Raw genomic sequence first — 24,611 nt, forward strand, 5'->3', positions numbered from 1 at the left:
CTCTGTATAGCCCTGGCTATCCTGGAACTCACTCTGTAGACCACACTAGCCTCAAATTCAGAAATTCTCCTACCTCTGCCTCCCAAGTGCTGAGATTCAAGGCATGCGCCAACACCACCCAGCTTAGAGGCCATTTCTTACTGAATAGCACTAGGAGCTCACTGGTGGCCTCAGGGCACCCACCAGGCTGACTATGCCAGAGGACCAAAGGGAAAGTGGCTTTCACTTTCTAAGGACAGTGGGAAACAGCTGGCCAGGGTGAAGGGCTACTATAGTCAGGGTTTCCATTTATGCATTTCAAAGAAAATAGAAATCTGGATTTGTGTAGGAAATCTATTGCATTTTAAATATTTGCCCAAATGTAATTTTTAGGTATTCTTTTTTTGAAACAAAGCTGCATTAAAGGTAAAGGGCTGTACTTTGTGTCTTACTTCGAACAGACAGGAAATAGGAAAACTAAGCTCTAGGGTATTACGTGGGACTAGAAGCTGGTCCATAGTTTAGTATTTGGGATGAACTAATAAGTGAATGCTCTTTTGAATTTTAGGAATCCCATTGCTGCAATGTGGAGGTTCACACCTGTAATTGCCACACTTGGGGAGCTGAGAGAGGATCAACGGGAGTTCTTGGCCAACCTGGGCTATATAGTTCCAGAGCAGCCTGAGCTACAGAATTCTGAGCTACAGAAGGTTCTGTTTGAAGGAAGGAAGGAAGGAAGGAAGGGGGAAGGGAGGAAGGGAGGGAGGGAAGGAAGACAAGCTAGCTGTAGATGTAAAGCGGACATATAAAAAGAATAGCTTAGTAACCTAGGACTCTGGTTGGATTGGGCATGGACACCCCTTTCCCTAATGATGTATGTGTCAGCCTAGCTCCTTTACCTGCACCACTGTAACCACAACCTTCTCCAAACAATGTACCCAGATACCCTGCCCTACCCCTGCATCAGACTGCATGCACACCCTTCTCTGAACAGTAAGGTTCCTCTTTCCCTACACAGGCATCAAGCTAAGTCAGCTTCTGTTCAAATATTGTCCATTGTCAACTCATCTAGGTGTGACGAACGGAAAGGCTGCTCCAGCTGGAGTTGGGTTTTGGTGCATGCACAGGAAGGCAAAATTTTTCCTCTGGTGAATTTTCAGGGAAAAATCCTCTATTTACCATATTATGTCAGCATACTGGAAAGGGACATATACAATAGAAAAATGATTATATGACCATATGAATCTAAATAGAAAACTGCTTATGCCAAACCTCCTAGTAACCAATGTCTTCCTTCTCTTGAACTCCAAAGGGAAATGCAAAGTCAGCTCCAAACACTGAGCGGGATGTGAGTGTCTTCACGCGCATGGCTTGATGCCCCTCGCTGTGTCTTCTGATCACTTCTGTCACTCTGCTTTACATACGTTTCTTTGCTACATCTGTGTGAGCTTTGATTTCAACTCCTTGAATAAGCATCTGACCCAACACCACCCCTGGAGACAGCTGCCTGTGCTTCTACCATTGAAAGAGCTCTGTCCTTTCAGTCCTGTTCAGTCCACTGTGGACAAATACACACTGAGCATCTAACATGTACGAGGCTATTCTAGGCTCCAGGATGCAGCAGCAAGCAAAACTACATATGTCCCAGCCCTCCAGGGGTTTCCATGGCAGGTAACCAAGATAAACGAGGAACACAGAGAGCATATTAGGATGATGATATTTATTACAGAGGAATATAAAAACCAGTGGGCATAAATAAATGTAATGTATATATTCACTAAACACTTATCACATTCCCCACGTTTTCCAATTTCCCCATGAGCAGGCCTGGGTCCAGGAGTCAGGTTAGATAAGGTATCACTGCAGGGGATGGAGAGGTGGCTCAGTCAGCACAGAGCGTGTTATGCGAGCATGAAGACTTGAGTTTTATCCCCAGAATCCACATTAAAAATTTGGGTGTGCTGGCACACAGTTGGATTCCCAGCACTGTGGAGACAGAGCTGGGTTTCTGGGGCTTGCTGGCCAGGTAACCTAGCCTAATCAGTAATGAGAGATTGTCTCAAGAAAACCAAGAGATTGCCTCAACACAAAAACAAAAACAAAAACAAAAAAAGCAAAACAAACAAGCAAAAACAAAAAACCAAACCAGCTCCTGAGGAACAATATTTTCCTCTGATCTTTATATGCATGCAAGTACACACATACATGTGCATACGAACACATACACACAACTTAAATATGTACATATATATGTATATATATATATATACATATATATATATATACAAGCATACATACAAATAGATGGGTAGATAGATGGATAGATATGATAGATAGACAGACAGACAGATAGGTGATAGATAGATATAGATATGAAACTTTGTACAAGATCAGATTTGGCAAAATGGCTCATCAGGTAAAGACACTTTGCCACCAGACTATGTTAGTATCCAGAACCTGCGGCAGATATATGGGTGGGTCCACAGACCTGTTGCCAGGACAATGGCCACCATATTCCCAGAATCCATTGGGTTCAACTCCCACCTTTACCCGGACCTACTACGTCACAACCCGTATATATGAGACAATTCTTCCATTTCTCGCTCTCTCTCTCTCCCCTCTCTCTTCCTGCGATGCTACCCCCCTACCCACTTCCAATTAAACCTCTTACACGTGGAACTGCCTGAGCCTGGTGTCTGCAGATGCGTCCTGCCGCGACCCAAACCCATCAGATATGACAACTCAAGTGCAGTCGTTGGAACCCGCATTGTGAGAGGAGAGAAGTGACTCTCATAAATTGTCCTCTGATTTGCATGTATGGAGTGTGGCGTGTGCAGCCCCTCCCCCCGCTTCCCCCCTCCATCCTCCCCACCCCCACCACACACAGAGTGAGAGAGATAGAAAGACAGAGAGACAGAGAAACCAATGAGGAAATAAAAAGCACACATGAACCCTGGACATAGGTGTCAAAACCGAACTGTCACTGTGCTACCTCCCGGTCATTATTCCTTGCCTATTCAGTCACGGCCACACTCTTTCCAGGCCACAAACAACTCTTCAGATTTCCTCTGCTTCTCTGTCCCCTCACTCCAGCTCTTGACAGACAGCCAGGTTCTCCCCCACAGATAAAGGAATGCAATTCATCAAGTTCACTTCCAGCCCTAAACAAACACTTCTGAACCAGAATCGGTTTAGGAAGATTTTCACATATTTCCGTAGGTCTAGTAAAGTGTGGGTGGCACCTGGGTCTGCGTGCTGTGAGCTGCGTCTCAGCTGCTTAAGTGTATATTATAGTGATCACTGTAATAGCTTGGTCGCTGACCCTCAAAGTGCTCCTTAGGAGAGAGCCAGAAGGTGCAGGTTAGTCTGCCCACCACCACCCACACTCCTCAGGAGAGCAGATCAAAGGAGCTAGAAGCCCTCTTTAACAATGGAGCCTCGAGCCTAAAATCCCTCTGGGCTCTTCCCTGAATTCCCACCCCTCACTAAACATGGCCTCTGACAAGTCAGGACAGGAAGCCAAGGGGCAAAAGCTGTTTCCAGGCCTTAGACTTAGGAGAATGAAAGGAAACAGACAATGTTTCTTAGGGCTGCACTTGGGGCAAGGACTCATCACCACTGGTGGGCACAGGCTCATCCAGTACTCTTTTTAAACTTCCCATGAGAAAATACCACGTTTTGGAGCCAGCAGCTACCAGAAGTCGTATCAACTTGGCATACCTCTGACCATCCATGCTATAAAGAGCCTCTCTATTGTGTGAAGCTTAAAAGCAAGCTCTGAGCCAGGTGTGGGGCTCAGGCCTGGAATTCCAATAATCAGGACACTGAAGCAGAAGGACTGCTCTGAGTTAGAGGTGAACCTGGGCTACATAATCAAATCTGTTCCAGACACACAACAGACAACAAGACCCACAAAAACAAATAGTGTATACACTCAGCTTTTCACCAGGGTACAGCGTGTGAAGTCACTGTTCTTGTTAGTGGCTTAAAGGGAATACTAAAATGAAAATATACACACTCATGTAAAAACCAAAAAACAAAACAAACAAACAAAAAAACCTGTATATTTGGCCCATGTTAGCCCTTCCTGTAACTCTCTTTCTCTTGTTCCCTGGGCCTCAACACCTAGATTCTTGCATGAATTCTGGAACCCTGAGCTCTTCGCGGCCTCTGACCTTCAGATCTGCCATTTCCACAGAACTGGCTGGGTGCCCTAAGAAACATAAATCAGATTATACACTAATCACAGCCTGCAGTGGCTTCTCTCTCACTGCTGGAATCAATCTTCACCACATGACCACAGAGCTCACTACTTCCATATATAGTGCATCTGTGGGTATTATCTAGACACAAGTCTAGAATTTCTCTCTTGTCTCTTCCAGTGGTACCTGCTCCATGGCTTGGCATTATTGTTGCTATGATAGATGGGATGGATGGACAGAGAGAAGAGAGCAAAACAAGAAGCAGGAGGAAGGGGAGGGAGGGGTGTGATAAAGGCAGGCTAACTGTAAGAAACACTACTTATGGGCTGGCAGGGGTGGCTCAGTGGGTAGTGGAGAGTGCTGCCAAGCCTGAAGACCTGAGTTCAAGTCAAAGAATCCAGATGGTGGAAAGAGAAAAACATCTCCTACAAGTTGCTCTCTGACCTCGCTACATGCTTACCATGGCATGTACACAGTCACAGATACATACATACACATAAAACACACATACTAATAAAAAAATAAGCAAATAATATAAAAACAGAAAAGTCAAATTCTATACACATGACAACGCCTAGGCTTCACCCCAGGATCTGCACAGAAATTCCCCCAATAGAATACATATTAGTTGTTGTTTCTGTTTGACAATCACTGTGAAAATGGCTAATATTTCAACCAAAAAAAAAAAAAGAGAGAGAGAGAGAATCTAGATAGGAAGGTATTTTCAATTAAAGGAAGGTCTGGAATTTTCAGGCAGGTTGCCTCTAACACCAGAGGAACTGTCTCTGTCCCAGGCTTACCATCTCTCCATGGCCTGTGAGACAGCAGCCACAGATGGGCAGCAAGCCAAGGGCTGTGTGAAGGAGGGGCAGGCAGGGGTGTACAGCAGGCTGACAGATGGCATGAGCTCAGCAGGCCCTGATGGGGCAGCCTGCCCTGTAAGCAGCACTACCTCAAGAGCTAGGCATCTGAGCAAGCGGCAAGTTTGAACTTGACAGCCTGTGTTACTAAGAGCCTGGCTCCTGCTGCCGGTTCAGCTGCTGGGTACAGGTCTACATAAGTTACATTGATCTCCCGTGACTGAATCCAAGTAGGAAAATTGAAGGTGGACACTGAGTTGTCTGCCTCCTGCATCCTTTCCTGCCCCCAGGGTGCTCTTTCTGAGACATCAAATCCCCCCTCTGCTTTTCCCAAACTCTTGGGCGGCATGTGGTCATGCTATCAGGTTTCCTCCTGGCCCTTGATCTCCACAACCAAGTTTTGTTGAACCTTTACCTTTCCTCAACTCCAGATGTTGGTTTCTCAAGACTCAGTCCTGAGCCTTGTTGACTGTTCTCTCCATAACGCTTTCCTGATCCCAGTCAAGACAAGGTTTTCATAACCACCATAGGCTTTACCTTCCTAGGACAGTTCCCCGGCCCAAACCTCATCCCCAACTTCCGCCATCCACTCCACTTCTGAGCTGGTTTTATCTTTGGACAGAACCTATTTAAAACTAAACTCAGAAACTAACCATGGTGGCAGACACCAATAATCCCATAGCTAGCCAGGCTGAAGCAGGAAGAACAAGAGTTTGAGGAGCCAATCTGAGCTTCACAGTGACACCCTGTCTCAAAACAGCAAACAAATGTCAATAATAAAACCCCTCTGCATCAAGTCTGATGGCTTAAAGCCAACCTTAGAAACTCAAAGACAACCTTCTCAGCAGCTGCTAACCTGTCCCATACCAGTGTTTAACCCACCAAATCGCTCAGGTGCACCTGAGTCCATCTCCACAGTGGACATTCTCAATCCAATGCTGAGCAAGTCAGGACTGCCCAATTTTATGACTCCATGAAGCCTTTCTTGCTTCCTTCCACTAACTTGGCAGAAAATCTTGCCAAAATATAAATTTTCTTGACTTCTCTCTGTTTAAAGCTCTCTAATGCCAACATTTTCCTCTAAGATTATAAATTAGAATTCCTTCACATTGCCTACAAGGAAAAACATGATCTGGTCCTATTTAATTTTTCAGCCTAGTTTCACAAAACTCCCAACTGAGGAGTGACTATCTATCTATCTATCTATCTATCTATCTATCTATCTATTGCAGTGAGGACTGGCCTACTGGTCTACCACAGAGCTAATCTCAGTCCTTTCATTCATTTTTTTTCTTTATTTTGACAGCTTCATTCACATCACCCATGTTAGTTTTGTATTTGCTCTAACAGCCCAAACAGGCCTTGAAATTATAATCTTTCTGCTTCACTTTCTAAAGGAGCTGGGTTTGAAGGACTTCTATGTAGTTGATATCCTTCTATCCAATGCTTCTTACAACTCCTGCTTTGTAAAGGAAAACCATCATGGCGAAGAGTACTGAGTTAAGGCAAGAAAACCTCAAATAGCTCTTTCCTTTGTTCAAAGAAATTACACTAAACATTAGAGGTTGATTTATCCTCTTGGACACCACCCCCTACTTCAGAGTTAAAGGACTGGTCTCCTGTAGCAAACTCCTCCCTTTTTTTTTTTTTTGCAGCCCTTTTATAATATTGTCAAGCAAGGGTCTTCTCAATAGTTCTGACTATGCAGGCATAAAATGCAACTGAAGGAAAAGGAAGAGAGAGAGAGAGAGAGAGAGAGAGAGAGAGAGAGAGAGAATGAAATTCAGTTAAATGTATGTATGTATGCTTGCATGCATGCATGGACAGATGGATGGATGTATCTCCTGCCATCCCCATTTTCAAGAACTTGCCTATCATGAGGTCCTGCAGGAAGAAACTTACCTGGACTGAACTTGGTAAATAGGGATTAGGTTGAGAATATTTACTCCCTTTTAAAACACCTGCCATGGGTGCCCAAAGTACAAGAGCAATCAGTGATCAGAGGCATCCTTCAGTGGAGCTCTGTTCTAATGTGTTCTTAAATGCATTTTACAACTATTCAAATCACACAATCCTTATGAAATTCCCAAGCAAAATACATCCATCAATTGTCATTTGGTATTAACTGCATCAGAATCTTTGATGCTGTCTGAAAAACCCAGACTTCAGGTCTGAGCTACTTAAGATGAACACAAGACCTTCTGCTATGCTTATGTGTGGTAATGAGATGCTCATAAAGATTTCCTAGTTTTAAAATCTCCTCTATGAGACATCTCCTTCTGAAATCTGGATAAATATTCAATCTAAGTAAATAAAACAAAGTATGACTAGTTCATCCTTCAAACTTGTCTTGAACTTTATGGCTTAGTGTGTGAATGTGTTTCCAGTTTAATCCCTTTAAAGAATGAAACAATTTAGTTTATAATTAGAATATGGGTATTTCCCTCACCAAGAGATCTTTAATGAAATTCCATTTTTTTTTCCCTCTCTCCTCCACTTTTTTTTTCCAGTTCATTTTAAGCCAGGACTGCTGAGATGTCCCTTGCCTGAGCCATGTGCTGTCCGTGCAGTGTAGTTAAGGCCACAAGAGGACACAGAGAATGGGCAGGGCTTGATGTCTTATCGCTCCAGTCATCCTGAATGATAGAACATGACTAAGTCTCTTGAACTGTAAACAGTCCACAGTGACCAAGAGACAAGGAGATGCTCATTGTCCACTCTTCTTTTGAATATGAGCTAAAGAAGGTTCCTACCTTCATTATCGGTGCATTAAACACATTGTCACAACCTAGGCTTGGAATCATGTGTGGCTTGCATGTGACTCAACCAGGTGACCTGGAGTTCTTACCTGGGATGTCCCCCATAACACCTCATAAGAACACCAGAGCCCAGTCAGACAAAAATTTCCTCTAAATCCCTTACTGATTTATTTTTGAACAATAAGTTTTCATAGATAAATATCAGCTGCAGTTTCTGTCTATCACTACATCCCTTTACATATATGCCTGAATAAGTATGTCTCTACTATGCACTGTGACATGTCTTAGTTTTATCAAGAGAACGGCTATAATTATTCTGCCTTTATGAGGCTTGGAAAATGTGCATAAAGTGATTTTGTAAGAGTCCTACTTGAAAAATCTAAACTTGTATTGCTTGAAATCAGAAGAATCAATCAATGGGCTCTTGGGGGCTCAGCTACATGTATACACCCACCAAGGGAAGTAACAAATAGCGGAAGAGAATGGACCACAGATACTCCACCAGGCTGCAGAAGTGACAAGTCCTATACATCAGTGGGGTGAGCACGGTGCTTCTCCACTTCTGCTTCTTAGTCACATGAGCTGTGGCCTTGCCTTACGTCTCCACAGAGCTCAGAAGGCAAAGATTCCTACCACGTCCTGGATGAGGCGAGAACACGGGTTAGGATCAACCTGGGATCCATTGTTATAGGAGAGAAAGTCAAGCCAAGATGAGAAAGGATCTTCAAACATTGGGAATCCACTTTTACCAAAACCAAAGTTGGTGGTGTACAAAAAACACCAGGTGCTCACATGGTGCACAGACATATATGCAGATGAAGCATCCATACATATAAAGTAAAATAAAATAAAAGTGTATTATGTATGTGTACGTATTCCATGTGTGTGCAGGTAACCTCAAAGACCAGAATTGGGCGTCGGATCCCTTGGAGCTAGAGTCATGGGCAGTTGTAAACAACCTGACATGGGCTCCGGGAACTGAACTCAGGTCCTCAGAAGAACAACTTCTGCTTTAACCCCTGCACCATCTCTCCAGCCACCGGAGTTAATTTAAATGAACGTTTACAACAAGAATGAGAACTAAGAGGCTGGAGAGATGATTCTGTGGTTAAAAGCACTTGCTGCTCTTCCAGAGGACCTGGGTTTGTTTCTCAGCACCCACATGGGTGGCTCACAATCACCTGTAACTCCAGTCCCAGGAGATCAGACACCCTCTTCTAGACTCCACACAAGTGTGTGGCATACATTCACACAGACACACACACACATAAATAAAACAAAATGTTTTTTAAAGCTTCCATAATTCCCTCTTATGACTAAAAAGGGATATACATATGTATGTGTATATATATATACACACACACATATATTTATTGTGTGCATATGCGTGTGTGTATGATATATATCATATGATAGATAGATAGATAGATAGATAGATAGATAGATAGATAGATACATAGATACATAGATACATAGATACATAGATAGATACATAGTTTGGGAGGTTGTTTTTGTTTTTAAAAAATGAGTGATAAGTCAAGGAGATTATCTTGGGAATTAAACATTCATGTACAGGTGAACCCTGGCCCTGTTACTAACTGTAGGGTTCTTGCTAAGGCAATCTTAGGTCTTCAGCTTCCCTGGCATACATGCATTCTTCTGGCTGAACCCAGCTTAGCTATGGGAATCCAGGCAGTGATTCTACCTCCTGGTTATCATCATCCTTTTATAAAACAAGAGGTTGCTTAGAGACCTCTTAGGTCCATTCTCATTCAGTGTCTGATACATTCTCATTCAGTTCAACGGGACTAAGCAAGGTTACTTTAGGATGAATGGAGCTCCTACTTAAGCACTTCCTTGCATTGTACAGGGATAAGGATGTAGCTTAGGAAACAATGGGGATGTGTAAGCCTTTGTTGTAAGAAGTCTTCCATATAATAAAGTGCAGCACATTGTTTAGATAATCTGTCTAGTTTTGAGTTCATTGTAGGAAGTGATTTGGCTGCAGTTTGATTTTCCTTTCCAACATGGAAATTCATATTCCCATGATAAATAAAATATAATCTGGACAAGATACAGTTGGGGTTCTATAATGGGTCTGCTATGCCTGAGGAAGGCGGGAACACAGACCCTTGGCTCCATAGTCTCCGCCTCTCCTCCCATGCCGCAGAAGGGAAGACTCCAGCCATGTGTTGGCTGCTGTTGGAGGAAAAGCCACTATACTTTTCTTTTTTCACAGATGTGCTGTGAAGAAGCATATGTTTGTTCAGCAGGGAGGGATGTCTGCAGACACATAGTCACCCACAGGCACCGAAAAAGACAGCTTTTGGTTTTGAAGGTGATTCAAACATTACATCATTGATCTGGAGCTTATGTTACAACACAGCCCCAGGAATGCCTCAGTAATCTGCTAAGCTCCATTTGTGACTAAATTAGAGAATTTCAGAATCCTGGGGCTCCTGGTTCTGCACTGCTCTGAAAGCGATGATTCTGGTCTGGTCCTTTACCTTGCAAATTTCCCCAGGAAAAGAACAAATGTCAGTATGGTTGAGCTACTGAGGACTTAAACAGGAAACGTATTCTGGAATTGTCTCAGTGGGGTAATTTCATATCCTGACTTTCCCATAAATACAATAACAAGTCAACAGTTTCATCAACCACTAGAGCTAAATCAACTACCCCAGTTTAGGATGTCAAAATGAATGTCCCCACAGGAGTTCGAAGCTCACATTGCATCCCAATTCTCTATCACTGTTTAATATATTAAGAAAACACACACACACACACACACACACATACTTCAATTTATCAAAAATGATTCCTAGGGGCAGTGTCACATTTAAGTCCTTTAAAAAATCTTACATACTACTTTCTCAATGACTTAAATGTTATCTGGGGAAGACATTAAGCTAAAATGACCTCACTCAATATACTGGATACTTACCACTAAGAAAAATGCCAAGCTGTCTACCACAACACCCCGTCCCTTATCTCACAAGCATGAGTGTTGGAAGCTGTCACAGATAAGTTCAAGGTGACTGTGCTCCAAAGATCACAACGTGCTCCAGAAACTCTTAAGCCCTTTAACTATTTTTAAAACCCAGTACTGTCAACTAATAGTAGGAAGAGGTTCAATGGGTCATGAGTTCCCTGCACCACACAGGGAAACCCTAGCCCCGCCTCCTCAAACAAAGGTTCTATGGAATCACATCTCAAGGTATTTGAAATAAGAAATTGTGTGGAAATGGCTTTAAGAAGACAAGCACAGGTGCTGGAGAGATGGCTCAGAGGTTAAGAGCACTGAGGTTAAGACCTCTTCCAGAGGTCCTGAGTTCAATTCCCAGCAACCACATGGTGGCTCACAACCATCTGTAATGGGATCTGATGCCCTCACCTGGTGTGTCTGAAGACGGTGACAGTGTACTCATATACATAAAATAAATAATTTAAAAAAGAAGAAAATAATTTTAAAAAGAAGAAGAAGCCAGGCAGTGGTGGTGCACGCCTTTAATCCCAGCACTTGGGAGGCAGAGGCGGGCGGATTTCTGAGTTCGAGGCCAGCCTGGACTACAGAGTGAGTTCCTGGACAGCCAGGGCTACACAGAGAAACCCTGTCTCACAAACAACAACAACAACAACAACAACAACAACAAACAACCAAGAAAAGAAGACAAGCATCTGGAGTCTAAGTTTGAGTGGAAATTCCCTCACGAATGCAATTATTTCAAGAAAAACAAAACAAAAGTATGTCACTTTATACGTTAGATGACTTTAAATATAGTCATGTGACTCATTAAGTTAAACACAAAAGAGACAGACGGTTACTACATATACGATGCTAAATGTTTTCAGAATCAAGCCAGAATATTTTTGGGAGGGGGAGATGAGAGATTCAACTTCCATCAGAAAGTTCAAGGCCACCTTACATGTTTTGGGCATTTTCTCGGGAGAAGCGGGTTTGATAAATCACTCTGTCATGTGTTCTAGTGAGCAACAAAAAGCACGGAGGGCCGGCATGAAAGCCAGGGTTGGAATTCTAATCTGGTTTAGGTTTGTGTCTAATGTTTTACCTTTGTTGTTGGGTAACTCCTGGAGCAGGTCGGCCTGAACAGGATGGATGCTTAGCACCTTTCTTGGGCTGTTGAGGAGAGATGAAAGAGAAGCCCTGGAAGTCCTAGAGATACAATGTAATAGGTCCTCACAAGTTTATCAGGTACTTAGTGGGTCAACAAGTTCTTTAGATTGTCCCTTCTGAGTTTCTGCCGTCTCCTTCTCCTCGGGTGTTTTCCTGCCATCGCCTCCCCCTTGGATTACTGCAGTGGCCTTTTATTTAGCTCTCTTCCCTTGACTCTATCCTCTGAGCCCCACAGTGGCCTCTCTAAAACGTGAAACACTCAACCATTCCTGCCCACTGACTCTCTGCTTATGAGGCGCCCTATACAGCCTATAGCATATAGCTCTTCATAGCCAGATTCATAGCTACTTTTTCTATCACGCTCCTCTCTGCATCTTGATCATCTCAACCATACCTCCCACAGAGATATGATCCAGATCTTTAGGGACATATGTCATAGTCTCTCGCCAAGATATGGTATGTGTTTCCTACTCACTGCTGGGCATCTAAATTCACCATACCTGTACTCCAGACTCTCTAAAGAAGTGTGGATGAACCCAGCTGTGCATGGTGGCTCACAATTACCATCCTTTTCTACAAGCTTGCTTACTACCAATGCTTGCATTTAGCAAATGAAGAACCAGACTCCGAGCAGTTGAAGAGCCTAAAAAGTTACGGAGAACGCCAAGGTTTGAACAAGGATGACAGCCATAAGTTCATATATTTGAATGTTTGGTTCTCGGTTGGTGGACTACTTGGGAAGGATTAGGGGGTATGGCCTTGTTGGAGGAGGTGTGTCACTGGGGGTGACTTTGAGGTTTCAAAACCCCCCAGCTAGGTCCACTCTCTTTCTCTGCATGTTGCTTACTGATCAGTATGTCAGCTCTCTGTTACTGCACCCAGCCACAATGAGAATGGACTTACCCTCTGAAACTGTAAGCAAGCCCACAATTAAATGCTTTCTTTTATAAGCTGCCGTGGTCATGGGGTCTCTTTACAGTAATAGAACAGTGACTAAGACAGGCATTAACAAGTGAATAAACCAAAAAATTTTGCCAGGTCAGGCTGACTCTAAAGCCAGTGTTTTAGCTGAGACCAACCCTATAAGTCTAGGTAATTATATCTTAACCATAATTTCACCTGCAAGAAACAACCAGGAAGCAACATCCCGACTTCAGACTTGTGCAGCCCACAGGTACAGCCCACAGGATCCCTGGACACAGGTCACTTTGGTTTAGGACAGGTATCATACTTTTAGCCCAACTCCTTGTCTATCCCAGTGTGGCATGAATGGAAAAATATGAATGATCTACCATAATGACATAGTCTCACTTGTCTCCAAAATAAAGCCATTTGAGGAGAGAACCTGGTATCTCAAGCAGTCTGTCTCTAAGGAAGGGGAACATGGGAAAATGAGCCTACACAGCACTTCTGACTTTGTGTCTGGTTGACTGCTTGGATACAAAGTCTGCTGTTAAATCTGAATTTCTAAACAATTGATGGCATCCTATAGATTCGGTTTTGTTCTGTAATACCAACACACACATATGTATTTAATTACAGCCAAGAGGAAAACTGCTGTGTTGATTACCTATTTTATATATATATACACACACACATATATATATGTATATGTATATACATATATATATCAAATAAATAAAATTACTTTTATAATGAGGTCAAGAAAGCTAAGAACACCTGGATCAAAGGTTCTGCCACTGCCAATAGCTGCCTGGGTGGCCTTGTGTAAAAACACTGCCAACTGCTCATCTTTTCAATCAAAGGATTCTTAGTTGCTGATCCATACTGCAGTTACTTTTAATTCTAATATTCAGAGACTGTTTTCACTCTCAGAATGTTTTCTACGAGGTTTCAACTAGTTTATCCTGACTCTGAGGGAGCATACTCTACACGACCACTTTCATACTTTTTTTTAAGAAGTTATTTTACATATCTAAGGCACACAATAGGTTTTGATTGGACTAGCAAAATGGTTACTATTGTCAGGAAAATGAACATGGCTATCATCCCACAGTTACCCCTTTTTGGTGACAATTATACATGATTGATCATTGTGGCCTCAGATCCATGGCAGTGGTAACTAGAACGCCACGGAGTGCACAGGAAACAGTAACCGTGAATGTGAAATGTGAATGTGAAAGCGCTTCTGCTAAGTGACAGGGAAACCCTCACTATGTGTCATCATAGTTGACAGGACACACGCACAGAAAAAACAGTTGCTAGATTCTCATAGAGTTTTATTTTACATGAACTTAACTCCTCAGGACGTGACAGCCACTGCGTGCTCTCAGTAGGAGTAAATGATACTTGACGTTTGAGTCCAATAAATACCTGGAAGGTGAAACTGTTCTAAGAAGTAACACTTGCAGTTTTGAGTATTACTAAAAGGCTTAAAGTTCACGCTCTATCTCAAAAACACAACAAGAATAACAAGGGGATTGTGGAAGTTCTGTTTTTAGTCTGTGTGGTGCTGCCGGGCATGGAAAAAGTCTCACCTAACTCCCAGTGGTAAATTTCAGGGACAGGACAGTTTCAAGACTAGCATGTTACTGACTGAACGGGTGTGGAGGGGTCCCCTGGTGCCAAAGAAAAGAAAGAGAGGGAATTGAAAGAGGAATGGCTTTAGGGCAAGAAAACCTTTGGCTGGCACAAGGCATCAGCTTCGTGTTTTTAACTCGGGGGACTTTATGGGAAAACTCCTGTCACTTTAGAGCCCAACTCTACAAGAGCCCCAGGTAGGGAGATGGGCTTTCTACAGAGATCCTTGACCTAACCGAGTACGGATCTTCCAGGTGAATTCAGCCACCATCACCGTGTGCAGGGAAGGGCAAGTTGGAGGCGCGGTGGGAGCACTCACCTTCCCTCCTGGAGGTGGCCTGAGCTGCGGGCAGCAGGAGCGCGACACCGAGGCAGCAGCTGAGCCAGAGCGCAGGCATGGCTGGGCCGCGCGCGCTCCGCCGCTGCGGGTGCCTGTCGGGAGGGCGCCGAGTCTTCGCCCCGCTGTGCCTTCCTTCTCCCTCGATCAGGTGTTTTATCGACTCTTCTACCTGACTCAGTCCTGACAGGAAGAGAGCCGGTGGTGTTTTGGGGCGTGACTCACCTGTGAACAAGGAGGACCCAACCCTCCGAGGCAGACAAACACTCAGCGCACGCCGAGCAGTAAACCTGCTGGATCGCTGCGGCCCGGCCCCTCACCCCCACCCCGTAACCGGGGCGCACACCTGGCCCCGCCGAGGGCGTGGTGCAGAGGCTGCGGTCCAGAGATCCTTCTGGAATGTGCCACATCCCCTCCCTCCCCCCGCCCCCCCCCACGCACAGCCGGTCTCTCCCGGGGTGGTCCTGGGTAGAACTCACGGTGGTAGATATCGGCCACCACTTCCTCAAATCCGAGTGGGGCTAGGGAGTCTCAAGGGCCAGATGCGGATACATCTCGGTCACAGTCGGAAGCCCCCTCCTCTCTAATCTAAAACACAGAGAGGCAAATTAATTAGACTGAGGGGCCCAACAGGATCCTCTTCACTCTCAGGGCAACTTTTATTCTGACTGCAGGTATTCATACTTCCGATTTTACTCACACCTAAGCACACACACACACTACACACACACACACACACACACACACACACACACACACACAACTACCAGAATGACCCAAAGATTCCTCTCCTGGGTCTATCTACCCCCTTTAATCTTGAACTAACAAACTCATTAAAGCCACTAACTGTTCCCACGAACTAGTAGTTCACAGTTGATATTCAACAAGCCTTCTGTTCACAAGAAAAAAAGGGACATGATTTCTCAGTCTTTTAACATCTTAGAGAATATTTTTCACGCCATTCTCTCTGGCCCCACTGGAAAAAAGGGATAGTGCCAGCCAAGTCCATGTGCTAGTTGAAGTGAGTAACACCAAGTGGGGCGGGGGAGGCAAATCTTGGCATATCCTACACTGTCCTGGGAACTTCTCCTAAGGTGAACATTGCAGAAGTGACTGTCAGGGAAGGCTTTTAAATCCTGCTAGAGATCTAAGATTTACTAGTATTTATATAGACACAATGTATCCATTACAACCAATAACCACTCCCTTTTCCCATGGTAAAGCCAGCAAAGGCCCTCAATAAATACCTAGTCACTGACTAAATGAATGACTGTACTGTAGATAGTTCTGTAGCTAACACTCTAAGATAACTAACAATGTAATCCATTCATATTGTCAAAGGGTGTGAATTCCAGACATATTGTCAAAGGATGTGAGAATCCCCATGTCTAAGTGTGATAGTGACCAGTGTAGATGGGAGAGATGTGGCTGGCTTTGTATAGAACACGGAGTCTGAACTAGATACCTAGTTCTAACCAAGAAGTGGATAAAGCATTGAAGAACAAGAGGCAGACAAGCTGGTATCTCTAAAATCTAGCACAAAATGAGCAACAGCCTAAAGGACATTCTAATTTCCTTAACCTAGACTCAACTCTCTGTCCAAATAATATGAAGATTCTTCTCACTCAAAATCAGTGCCCAGCTACTGCTAACACTTCAGTTCCTTGAGATCAGGCATCTATATTTTTTTTCTTCCAGTAGTTGCTGTGTGGTGGAGGGGGAAGGGTTGTTTCTGAGTGCTGTGATTCTTGCGTGTCTACCACCCACAAACTGACTTTTGTTTCAGAAAAGTCCAAGTGCACAGTGTTGGAGGAGCAGGGCATAAAAACCTTAAAGAGAAAATTTGTTTTGTTTTGTTTTTTTAAGCAGGATTTCCATTGTCTATCATAACTCAAATGCTTTCATTTTCATCTGATACTATCTTTATAGTGATAATAATAGTAACAAAGAGACCTATCTGTCATTTACTGCTATAAGTCTTATATACATAGTAGCCCTTTTAACATTCAATAGAACCCTGTGATTGAGATATACTCTCAATTTCCCCCATGCCACAGGCCAGGAAAGGTTAGGCAACAATGCTAAGGCTAGCAAGGCAAAGCCTGCCTGGTCTGGCTCCACAGTTCATAGCACTGTAATAGTCAGATTAAAAAGTGCAGTAGAGGGGCTGGTGAGATGGCTCAGCGGGTAAGAGCACCAACTGCTCTTCCGAAGGTCCTGAGTTCAAATCCCAGCCACCACATGGTGGCTCACAGCCATCTGTAATGAGATCTGACACCTCTTCTGGTGTGTCTGAAGATAGCTACAGTGTACTTATTTATAATAATAAATAAATCTTAAAAAAAAAGTGCGGTAGAGAAAGATAAATTCATAATACTGAATGAGCTGAGTGCAATCTAAGGTTTGTTATCAACAGTCATCGTGGCATGGCCAAGACTGTCTTGGCATTCATCCAGGAAGCCGAGTCACAAAGGACTCTGCACAAATGTTTGTGATTTCCCTAAGACGTTACCTCTGAAAAGACCCACTAGTCACTTGGCCAGAGGGAGACAAAAGCCAGCAGGCATCTTGGGTTCAGATCAACCAATGCCTCATTTCTGTGGACAGTACAGGATTCTACACCATCAACAGACACTCTCCTGTAGACTCCATTTTTCACTCTTCACCTATGTAAACAACCCCTCACCTCGGGCTGGAGTCCTTTGCTTGGGCCTCATGCCTTTTACTCAGAAGGCTTCTCCGGCGCATCACTGGATCTAAAAGGACCCCAGTGGTCAATGTCAAGGTTCTGGGTCCCCGTTCCAAATCCCACCCTTGTCATTATCAAGGCAAGTTATTAGGTTTTCTCTGAGCTTTGGGTTCTTCTACTATAAAATGAGAGTGATAATACATGAATCTAGTAGGGTTGTTGAGAAATGTAGATGAGTTAATGACAGAGCTAGGAACAGCCCCGGGCATGCACTCTATTCTATGCACTACAATAATATACTCACTGTTGCAGCGGTTAGTGGTGGCAGGGCAAAGCTACCGAGTACCAGCCAGTCTGTTTTTGTCACTAACAAACACCTTATGAGTAAATGCCTTGCTTCAACTTTTTTGCTAACTGATTTTAATTTTAGTTTTGAACTCCAGGGAGCCTATTGTCTTAGATCATGTCTAAATCACCCAAATTCATTTAGTTATTAACTAACTTGCATTTTTACCATTTATGGAGCTCTCTGCCCTCCCCTCTTTCCCTGGCTGGCCTCAAACTCACTGTATACAGAAGGATACCCTTCAATTCCTATGCTCCTGCCTCCACCTCCTCCTAGGATTATAGGCATGGTCCACCACTGGCTCCTCAAGCTGGAAATTCCATACCAAGATTTGCTTATCTAAGGTTCAGTGTTTCCATCTAGAGCTTTGTTTAAGGTGGACTGAAGTCTTACATTTCAAGCAAAATATATTTTTATGATTAAGCTTAATATGTGACCTTTCAAAATGGCAACAAAATATATTTGATTTTCTTTTTGACTCAAGTCTGTATTCTTTTTTTCAAATCTAGAAAAAGGTCAAACTGATGATTCCCCCTCTGCTATAGAAAAGAATAAACTATTGATCCATCATATATCACAGCTGACACCCAATGCCCTGTGCCAAGCAAAAGAAAACAGACACAAAAGGCAAGAACCTATGCCATTCTATTTATAGGAAATTGTAGAAATGTAAATTTTACAAGACAAGAAAGCAGATTATAGCTTTCTTGAGTGTTGTTTGGGTGATGAGTGAAATATTTTGAAATACAATTACAGTCCAAAGTAATTTAAGGCCTCCAGGATAGCTCAGATGGTAAAGTGCTTGCAAGGACGAGGACCTCAGTTCAATTCCCAGAATCTACATTAAAAAAAACTGGCCCTGCTGGCAAACATTTGCAATCCCAATGATGGAAGGTGGAAACAGGCAGATCTCTGGGACTCTGTCTGGCCAGCTGAGGAAAATGGGCAAGCTCTAGGTGAGTGAGAGATCCTATCTCAAAAAACAAAATAACTAGCACCTGAGAGGTGATATCCAAGGTTATCCTCTGGCCTCCACATTTGAATACACTGACACACATCACACACGGATCCAAGCACACATAAACATTTAAGCACATGCATAGCTAATGTTAATTGTATACCTAACGTCAGTAAGTTTGGCTTGCTTGTTTAATTATTGCTTTACTGAGATATGTTAAGCAAATGTTTTCCCCAGTAGCCATATATACATATGCTTCAAAATTGGTAAACTTGATAGTATGTGAATTATGTGTCAGTAAAGTGATATTAAGGGGGCGGAGCTAGAGAGGTGACTCCCTGATTCTGCAGAGGACCCGAGTTTGGTTCCCTGCACCACATCAGGCAACTCCAGAAAGGTGACACCCCTGGCCTCCTCTGGCACTGACACCCACTCACACAGATACACAAATAGACACCAGATTAAAAGTAGAAATAAAATAAGGCTATTTTAAAGGAGGGGGGTCTCAAAAAGCTGTATTTGAACATTAAGATGAGACTGCAGTCAAATGTGCAAGAGCAGAGGCACTGGTAGAAACAGATCAGCAAACTCATGAGACTTAGTGAAGCCAGCTCTGCTGCTCTGAGGAGCTCGAAGCTGCCATCTCAGTCCTTGTGGCAGAAATGGCATCTGGGAATTTCAGGAAGACAGCTCTTCAGGTTCATTTTGGTGACCTCTAAGGGTAGCCATACCTCTCAAGAATATTTGCTCACAGGTACGAATTTCAAACCCAGTTGGACTCTCCTTTCTGGAAATTGCCAGATTTTCATGTTCCCCAAGCTGCCACCTTCACTTGCGTTTGTCCAGTCTCAATACCGGAAGGTTCTGGGGCATTCCCATTGGGTGTGGCCTGCACAGCTGAGTCCTGGAAGTCCCCTTTGTCTGTTATTGTTGCGTTTTTCAATCCAGCCATCACCCAAGGGAATTTTCTTTTTACAATGCTGTGTAAATCATTTTACAGAACTGTTACCTCTCCAAGACCCCGGGAGCCCCAAATAGGATTACAAGTGACATGTTGGTTTTTGCTTCAGTTCCATCATTACCTTAGTTAACTTTCCAAAGGAATGCCTGGCATGTCACCGGCTTTTAGACTCACTTATGATAAAACACCGAAGCACCAGCTATTAGCATGCCAACTTGAGGGCCCCAATTCCCTTCCCTCCAAAAAGTCTCCCCCAGAAAGTACTTCTAATTATAGCACCATTCAAATTAAAATTTCAAATGTAAAAACACAGAGGTTAGGAGAAAAAAAAAAGAAAGAAAGCCAAACTAATTCTGGCTTTGTTCTTAATGGGTAAAGGAAAGTGCCCTTAAATGGAAATGGTACAGTGTTTCCTGGATCGGCTGCATAAATTCTCCCAGGTTGGCTGCACTCCAGGAAACCATATTCCCTCAAGCAGAACCCAAGCCGAAGCAGCACAATTCCACATTGTTGTGCAGCAGCACATACAAAGTGACCTTAGCAGGTTTTCAGAGCTCCTGAGAAGCCAGAGTAGAGCCCGAGGGAGCTGACACTGTGTGAGGTTGGCTAGTGGTACATTTAGCCAGGGGAAGTGGTGAAAAATCAACACACACACACACACCCCACATACAATATACACACACACACATACCACATATATCATACACACCTGCACACACTACACACACCACATACAATGCACACATACCACACACATAACACACAACATACACACAACAAACATACACCACATACACATACAACACACATACATACACCACATACACACATACATACACATCACACATACACCATACACATATACTACACACACCTTATTTGCATCTCTTTTGATGTATTTCCAACAGGAATATTCATTTTCAGTACACCTAAATGAGAAGATATGGAAAGGCTTACCTAGGAAAAGACAAAATAGACAAAGAAAACCAAAGCAAAACCAGAAGGTGAGCAAAGTCCTGGAAAGAGACGTTGAGTAAACGTCACCCAACAGAAGTTAATACTTCCTCTAATATCTTTCTATCTGTGCCTCAGACACAGATCGCAAAGAGAGCCAACAACCCCACTTGGGTGACACTCCCTCCTGTGCTGCTGTGGTGTGTGTGTGGGGGTCAGGGCAAGCTTGACAAGGCAAGCTGGAAGTGAAGTAGTCACCCCTTCACCAGAGCCCCCACTCCTGGGAAGGTGGGAAGGATGTTTCTAAACATACTCGTAATTTAAACCGACAGCACTTCCACCTTTCCTAGCTTGAATGATTAAGCCTGAAACAGTCTGCCACGGTTAGACTCCAATCTCTCTTAAATAGGAAACACGAAACACATTTTAAATTCACAGCAGTAATGTTGGCGGCTGTAATAAGGCCAGCCAGACTGTACTGGACGCTGATGTGCCCAGCTCCTGCCTAGGCAGAAAGGAGTGCGCTCCTTTCCTCCATCTCCACAAAGCAGGTGCCATGAACATTCTCAGGGTGAGTTGTTAGTCTCCCTCTCAAATCCACACCAATACCACATTCAGGAGCAATGCTTCTCAACCGGTGGGTCTCAACTACTTAGGAGTTTGAACAACCCTTCACAGAGGTTGCCTAAGACGATCTGAAAACACAGATATTTACACTACAATTCATAAAAGTAACAAAATAATAGTTATGAAGTAGCAACGAAAATAAGTTTATGATTGTGGGGTCCCCACGACATGGGGAGCTGTATTAAAGGGCTGCAACATTAGGAAGGCTGAGGAAAACTGCTTTAAAGTTATTATTAGGTTACATTATTAAAGCAATTCAGTCTTTCACTGGATAAACCTACCTTTGCATAACAACAAAAAATTAAATTACATATCAAGTAAAACAAGAAATGCCAAATCTTTATTACATACATGATATTCTATAGCCGTTCTCCCAAAAATCAACAACAAACAAGATTTTTCTACTGAGGGTACATATTCAACCCATATTACCTCCGGTCACTCTTCCACTATGTAAAACGATGTCAGATCTTACACAACGCCCTTTTAGCTCATCCAATCAGGTCTCACATGGTTCTCTCTGAGTCTGATATCTTAATCTAGATGTAAGAGCCCTATATTTAAATAACTCTATTTAACTCCTTAGGATAGCTGGAAGCTATTTTTAGCACAGTTGGGAAGAGACTGAGCAGTCTGAAAGAGCTCAAGGATTTGGTAGCTATATCATGGGGTGCAACTTTTCCCGGGTTAGGTTGCATAGAAATCCCCAAACATTCCCGGGTGGTTCTTTGCCAGGAAGCCTAACAGAAGATTGGATTGGATTTGGGTCCAAAAGTGGAACTGCCTGACTTCACTGCAGAGTTACAATCAGAGACTGGAACTGCCTGACTTCACTGCAGAGTTACAACCAGAGACTCTGGGACTGCCTGACTTCACTGCAGAGAGTTACAATCAGAGACTGGAACTGCCTGACTTCACTGCAGAGAGTTACAATCAGAGACTCTAGAACTGCCTGACTTCACTGCAGAGAGTTACAATCAGAGACTGGAACTGCCTGACTTCACTGCAGAGAGTTACAATCGGAGACTGGAACTGCCTGACTTCACTGCAGAGTTACAATCAGAGACTAGAACTGCCTGACTTCACTGCAGAGTTACAATCAGAGACTGGAACTGCCTGACTTCACTGCAGAGAGTTACAATCAGAGAGTCTGGAACTGCCTGACTTCACTGCAGGGTTACAATCAGAGACTGGAACTGCCTGACTTCACTGCAGAGAGTTACAATCAGAGACTCTGGAACTGCCTGACTTCACTGCAGAGTTACAATCAGAGACTGGAACTGCCTGACTTCACTGCAGAGTTACAATCAGAGACTCTGGAACTGCCTGACTTCACTGCAGAGTTACAACCAGAAGTGTCTAGAGACACTTCTCTACTTTAAAAATGTCTCCCAGCCTCAATGTGTCTATTTAGATGAATTCTTAAGAAACGTAACTAATTCAGTGATTCCAATGACTTAAACCAGAGCAATACATTTGCCTGGCAGGGACTGCGTGATTTTAGGTAAATACATTGTAAGCGTGAATGATTGGACAACTGTTTTCATGGTTTGATGTTTGCTGTATGAAGATAGTAAACAAGGCTTGCCCCTGCTTTATCAAAGCTCAGGATGTCTCTGCTTAGAGCCCTCTATTAATCTAACCCTTAAAATTTACATATTTTTCTAGTTTTATTTTATTAGTTTATGTGTATATGAATGTTTTGTTTGCATCCATGTAAGCCCTACACCTCTACAACAAAGCCTTCCTCCAAGCCAGCCTTCAGGGTCATCTGTTGCAATGAATAGACTATACATGGTTTAGTGTTTATTTTACAAAGCTGAAATCACTCACGTTTCTTCAGTTCAGGTTAAATATTAATGTGAGTGAGGGAAATTATACTTTATCTAAATTACTCCTTAAGAATGTTAGGAATACAACTGAGTTAATACTATACAGATTTGACCTTATTTGAGAAAAAAAACGAGATTCTAAAGCCCAAGTTTTCCTATTTTAAGAAAATAAAATGTAAGTAAAAAATTTAAGTTAAAAATGCATGTGTTTTTATAGTGAAGGGAGATTTAAATAAATATAAAAGGATGGTGTGGTGCTAAAATAAGAATTATGTGAAAAAAGTTTTCTTCAAAGTGAGATGATGCTTTAAAAAATACTGTCTTATCCTGTGTCTAACAGTTGCAAAGGGAAGCCAGCACTCAGGAGATATGAGCAGGGATCAGTTCAAAGCCAACCTCTGATCCATAGAGAGTTCAAGGACAGCCTATGCTACAAAAAATAGACAAATAAATAAATAAGATTACAAGGGATGAGACCTGAGACCTTCCCTGAAGACTCAGAGAGAGGGGACAGGGAGAGGGGAGAAGGGACAGGGAGAAGGGACAGAGAAAGTAAGTGTAAGTACCCAGTGCTTTCTCACCTGGTTTCCTGAAGGTCAGTTATGAAAGTGTCTCCAACCCCTGGAAAACCCACACCTATTACTGCAGGGAAGTAAAAGAAAAACCTGAGTCTAGTTAGTTAGTTCTCTGACGTGTGTGTGTGTGTGTGTGTGTGTGTGTGTGTGTGTGTGTGTGTGTCTTATTAGATCAGCTAATGGGATGTATCTGGGTAGTACAACATTGGCTGTCTTACAGCAGAGAGTCCTAGAATCTCATAGCTGTTCAGTTAATTCTCTGATGTGTGTGTGTGTGTGTGTGTGTGTGTGTGTGTGTGTGTGTGTGTGCATGTGCGCGTACGTGTGTGTGTGTGTGTGTGTGTGTGTGTGTGTGTGTCTTATTAGATCAGCTAATGGGATGTATCTGGGTAGTCCAACATTGGCTGTCTTACAGCAGAGAGTCCTAGAATCTCATAGCTGTTCAGTCCATGAGGCTGCGTGGCTCTGCAGTCCCCATTGCACTGAAGGCCTGGAGGATTCCTGGAGAGTTTCCTGGCCACAGAGGCTCTTTCTGATGTTGGTGAGCAAATGATGCAACAAAACGAGAGGTGAACTTGTCAGCGAGGGTGAGGAGGGCAAGCAGGCAAAAAAGCCATATGTTTCTCCCACGTCCCTTTATCTGGCCTGTGGTAGAAGGTGCCACCACATTTAAGGTGGTGTTGGGTCATGGGGAGTCCCCGCATCCTGTCTGCCGCAGAGCTAGGGCCGCTCGTGTAGAGGCGGGATGTGGGAGTTTTGACTGTGCTTACCCCACGCCAGCACTGTGCGGGTGGGCTATGTGAAGCTGCTGGACACTGCTCTGAGGGTGGGGAGCGCAGTCTGAGGTCCCCGAGGA

The 24,611-nt window shown here is 43.4% G+C and overlaps 1 protein-coding gene across 1 annotated transcript in view; it reads right to left on the reverse strand.

Moving 5' to 3' along the window:
- The window catches only part of Lamc2 (laminin subunit gamma 2), a 64,889-nt gene extending 49,784 nt beyond the window's left edge, over nt 1-15,105 (reverse strand). Inside the window, exon 1 of the mRNA XM_031384874.1 lies at nt 14,796-15,105. Within this exon, the coding sequence (XP_031240734.1) occupies nt 14,796-14,874 (79 nt within the window). The 5' untranslated portion in view covers nt 14,875-15,105. The remainder of the gene's footprint in view (nt 1-14,795) is intronic.
- Between the last annotated feature and the right edge of the window lie 9,506 nt (nt 15,106-24,611).

Source organism: Mastomys coucha, unplaced genomic scaffold (genome assembly GCF_008632895.1).
Source record: "Mastomys coucha isolate ucsf_1 unplaced genomic scaffold, UCSF_Mcou_1 pScaffold1, whole genome shotgun sequence".
NCBI lineage: Eukaryota > Metazoa > Chordata > Mammalia > Rodentia > Muridae > Mastomys > Mastomys coucha.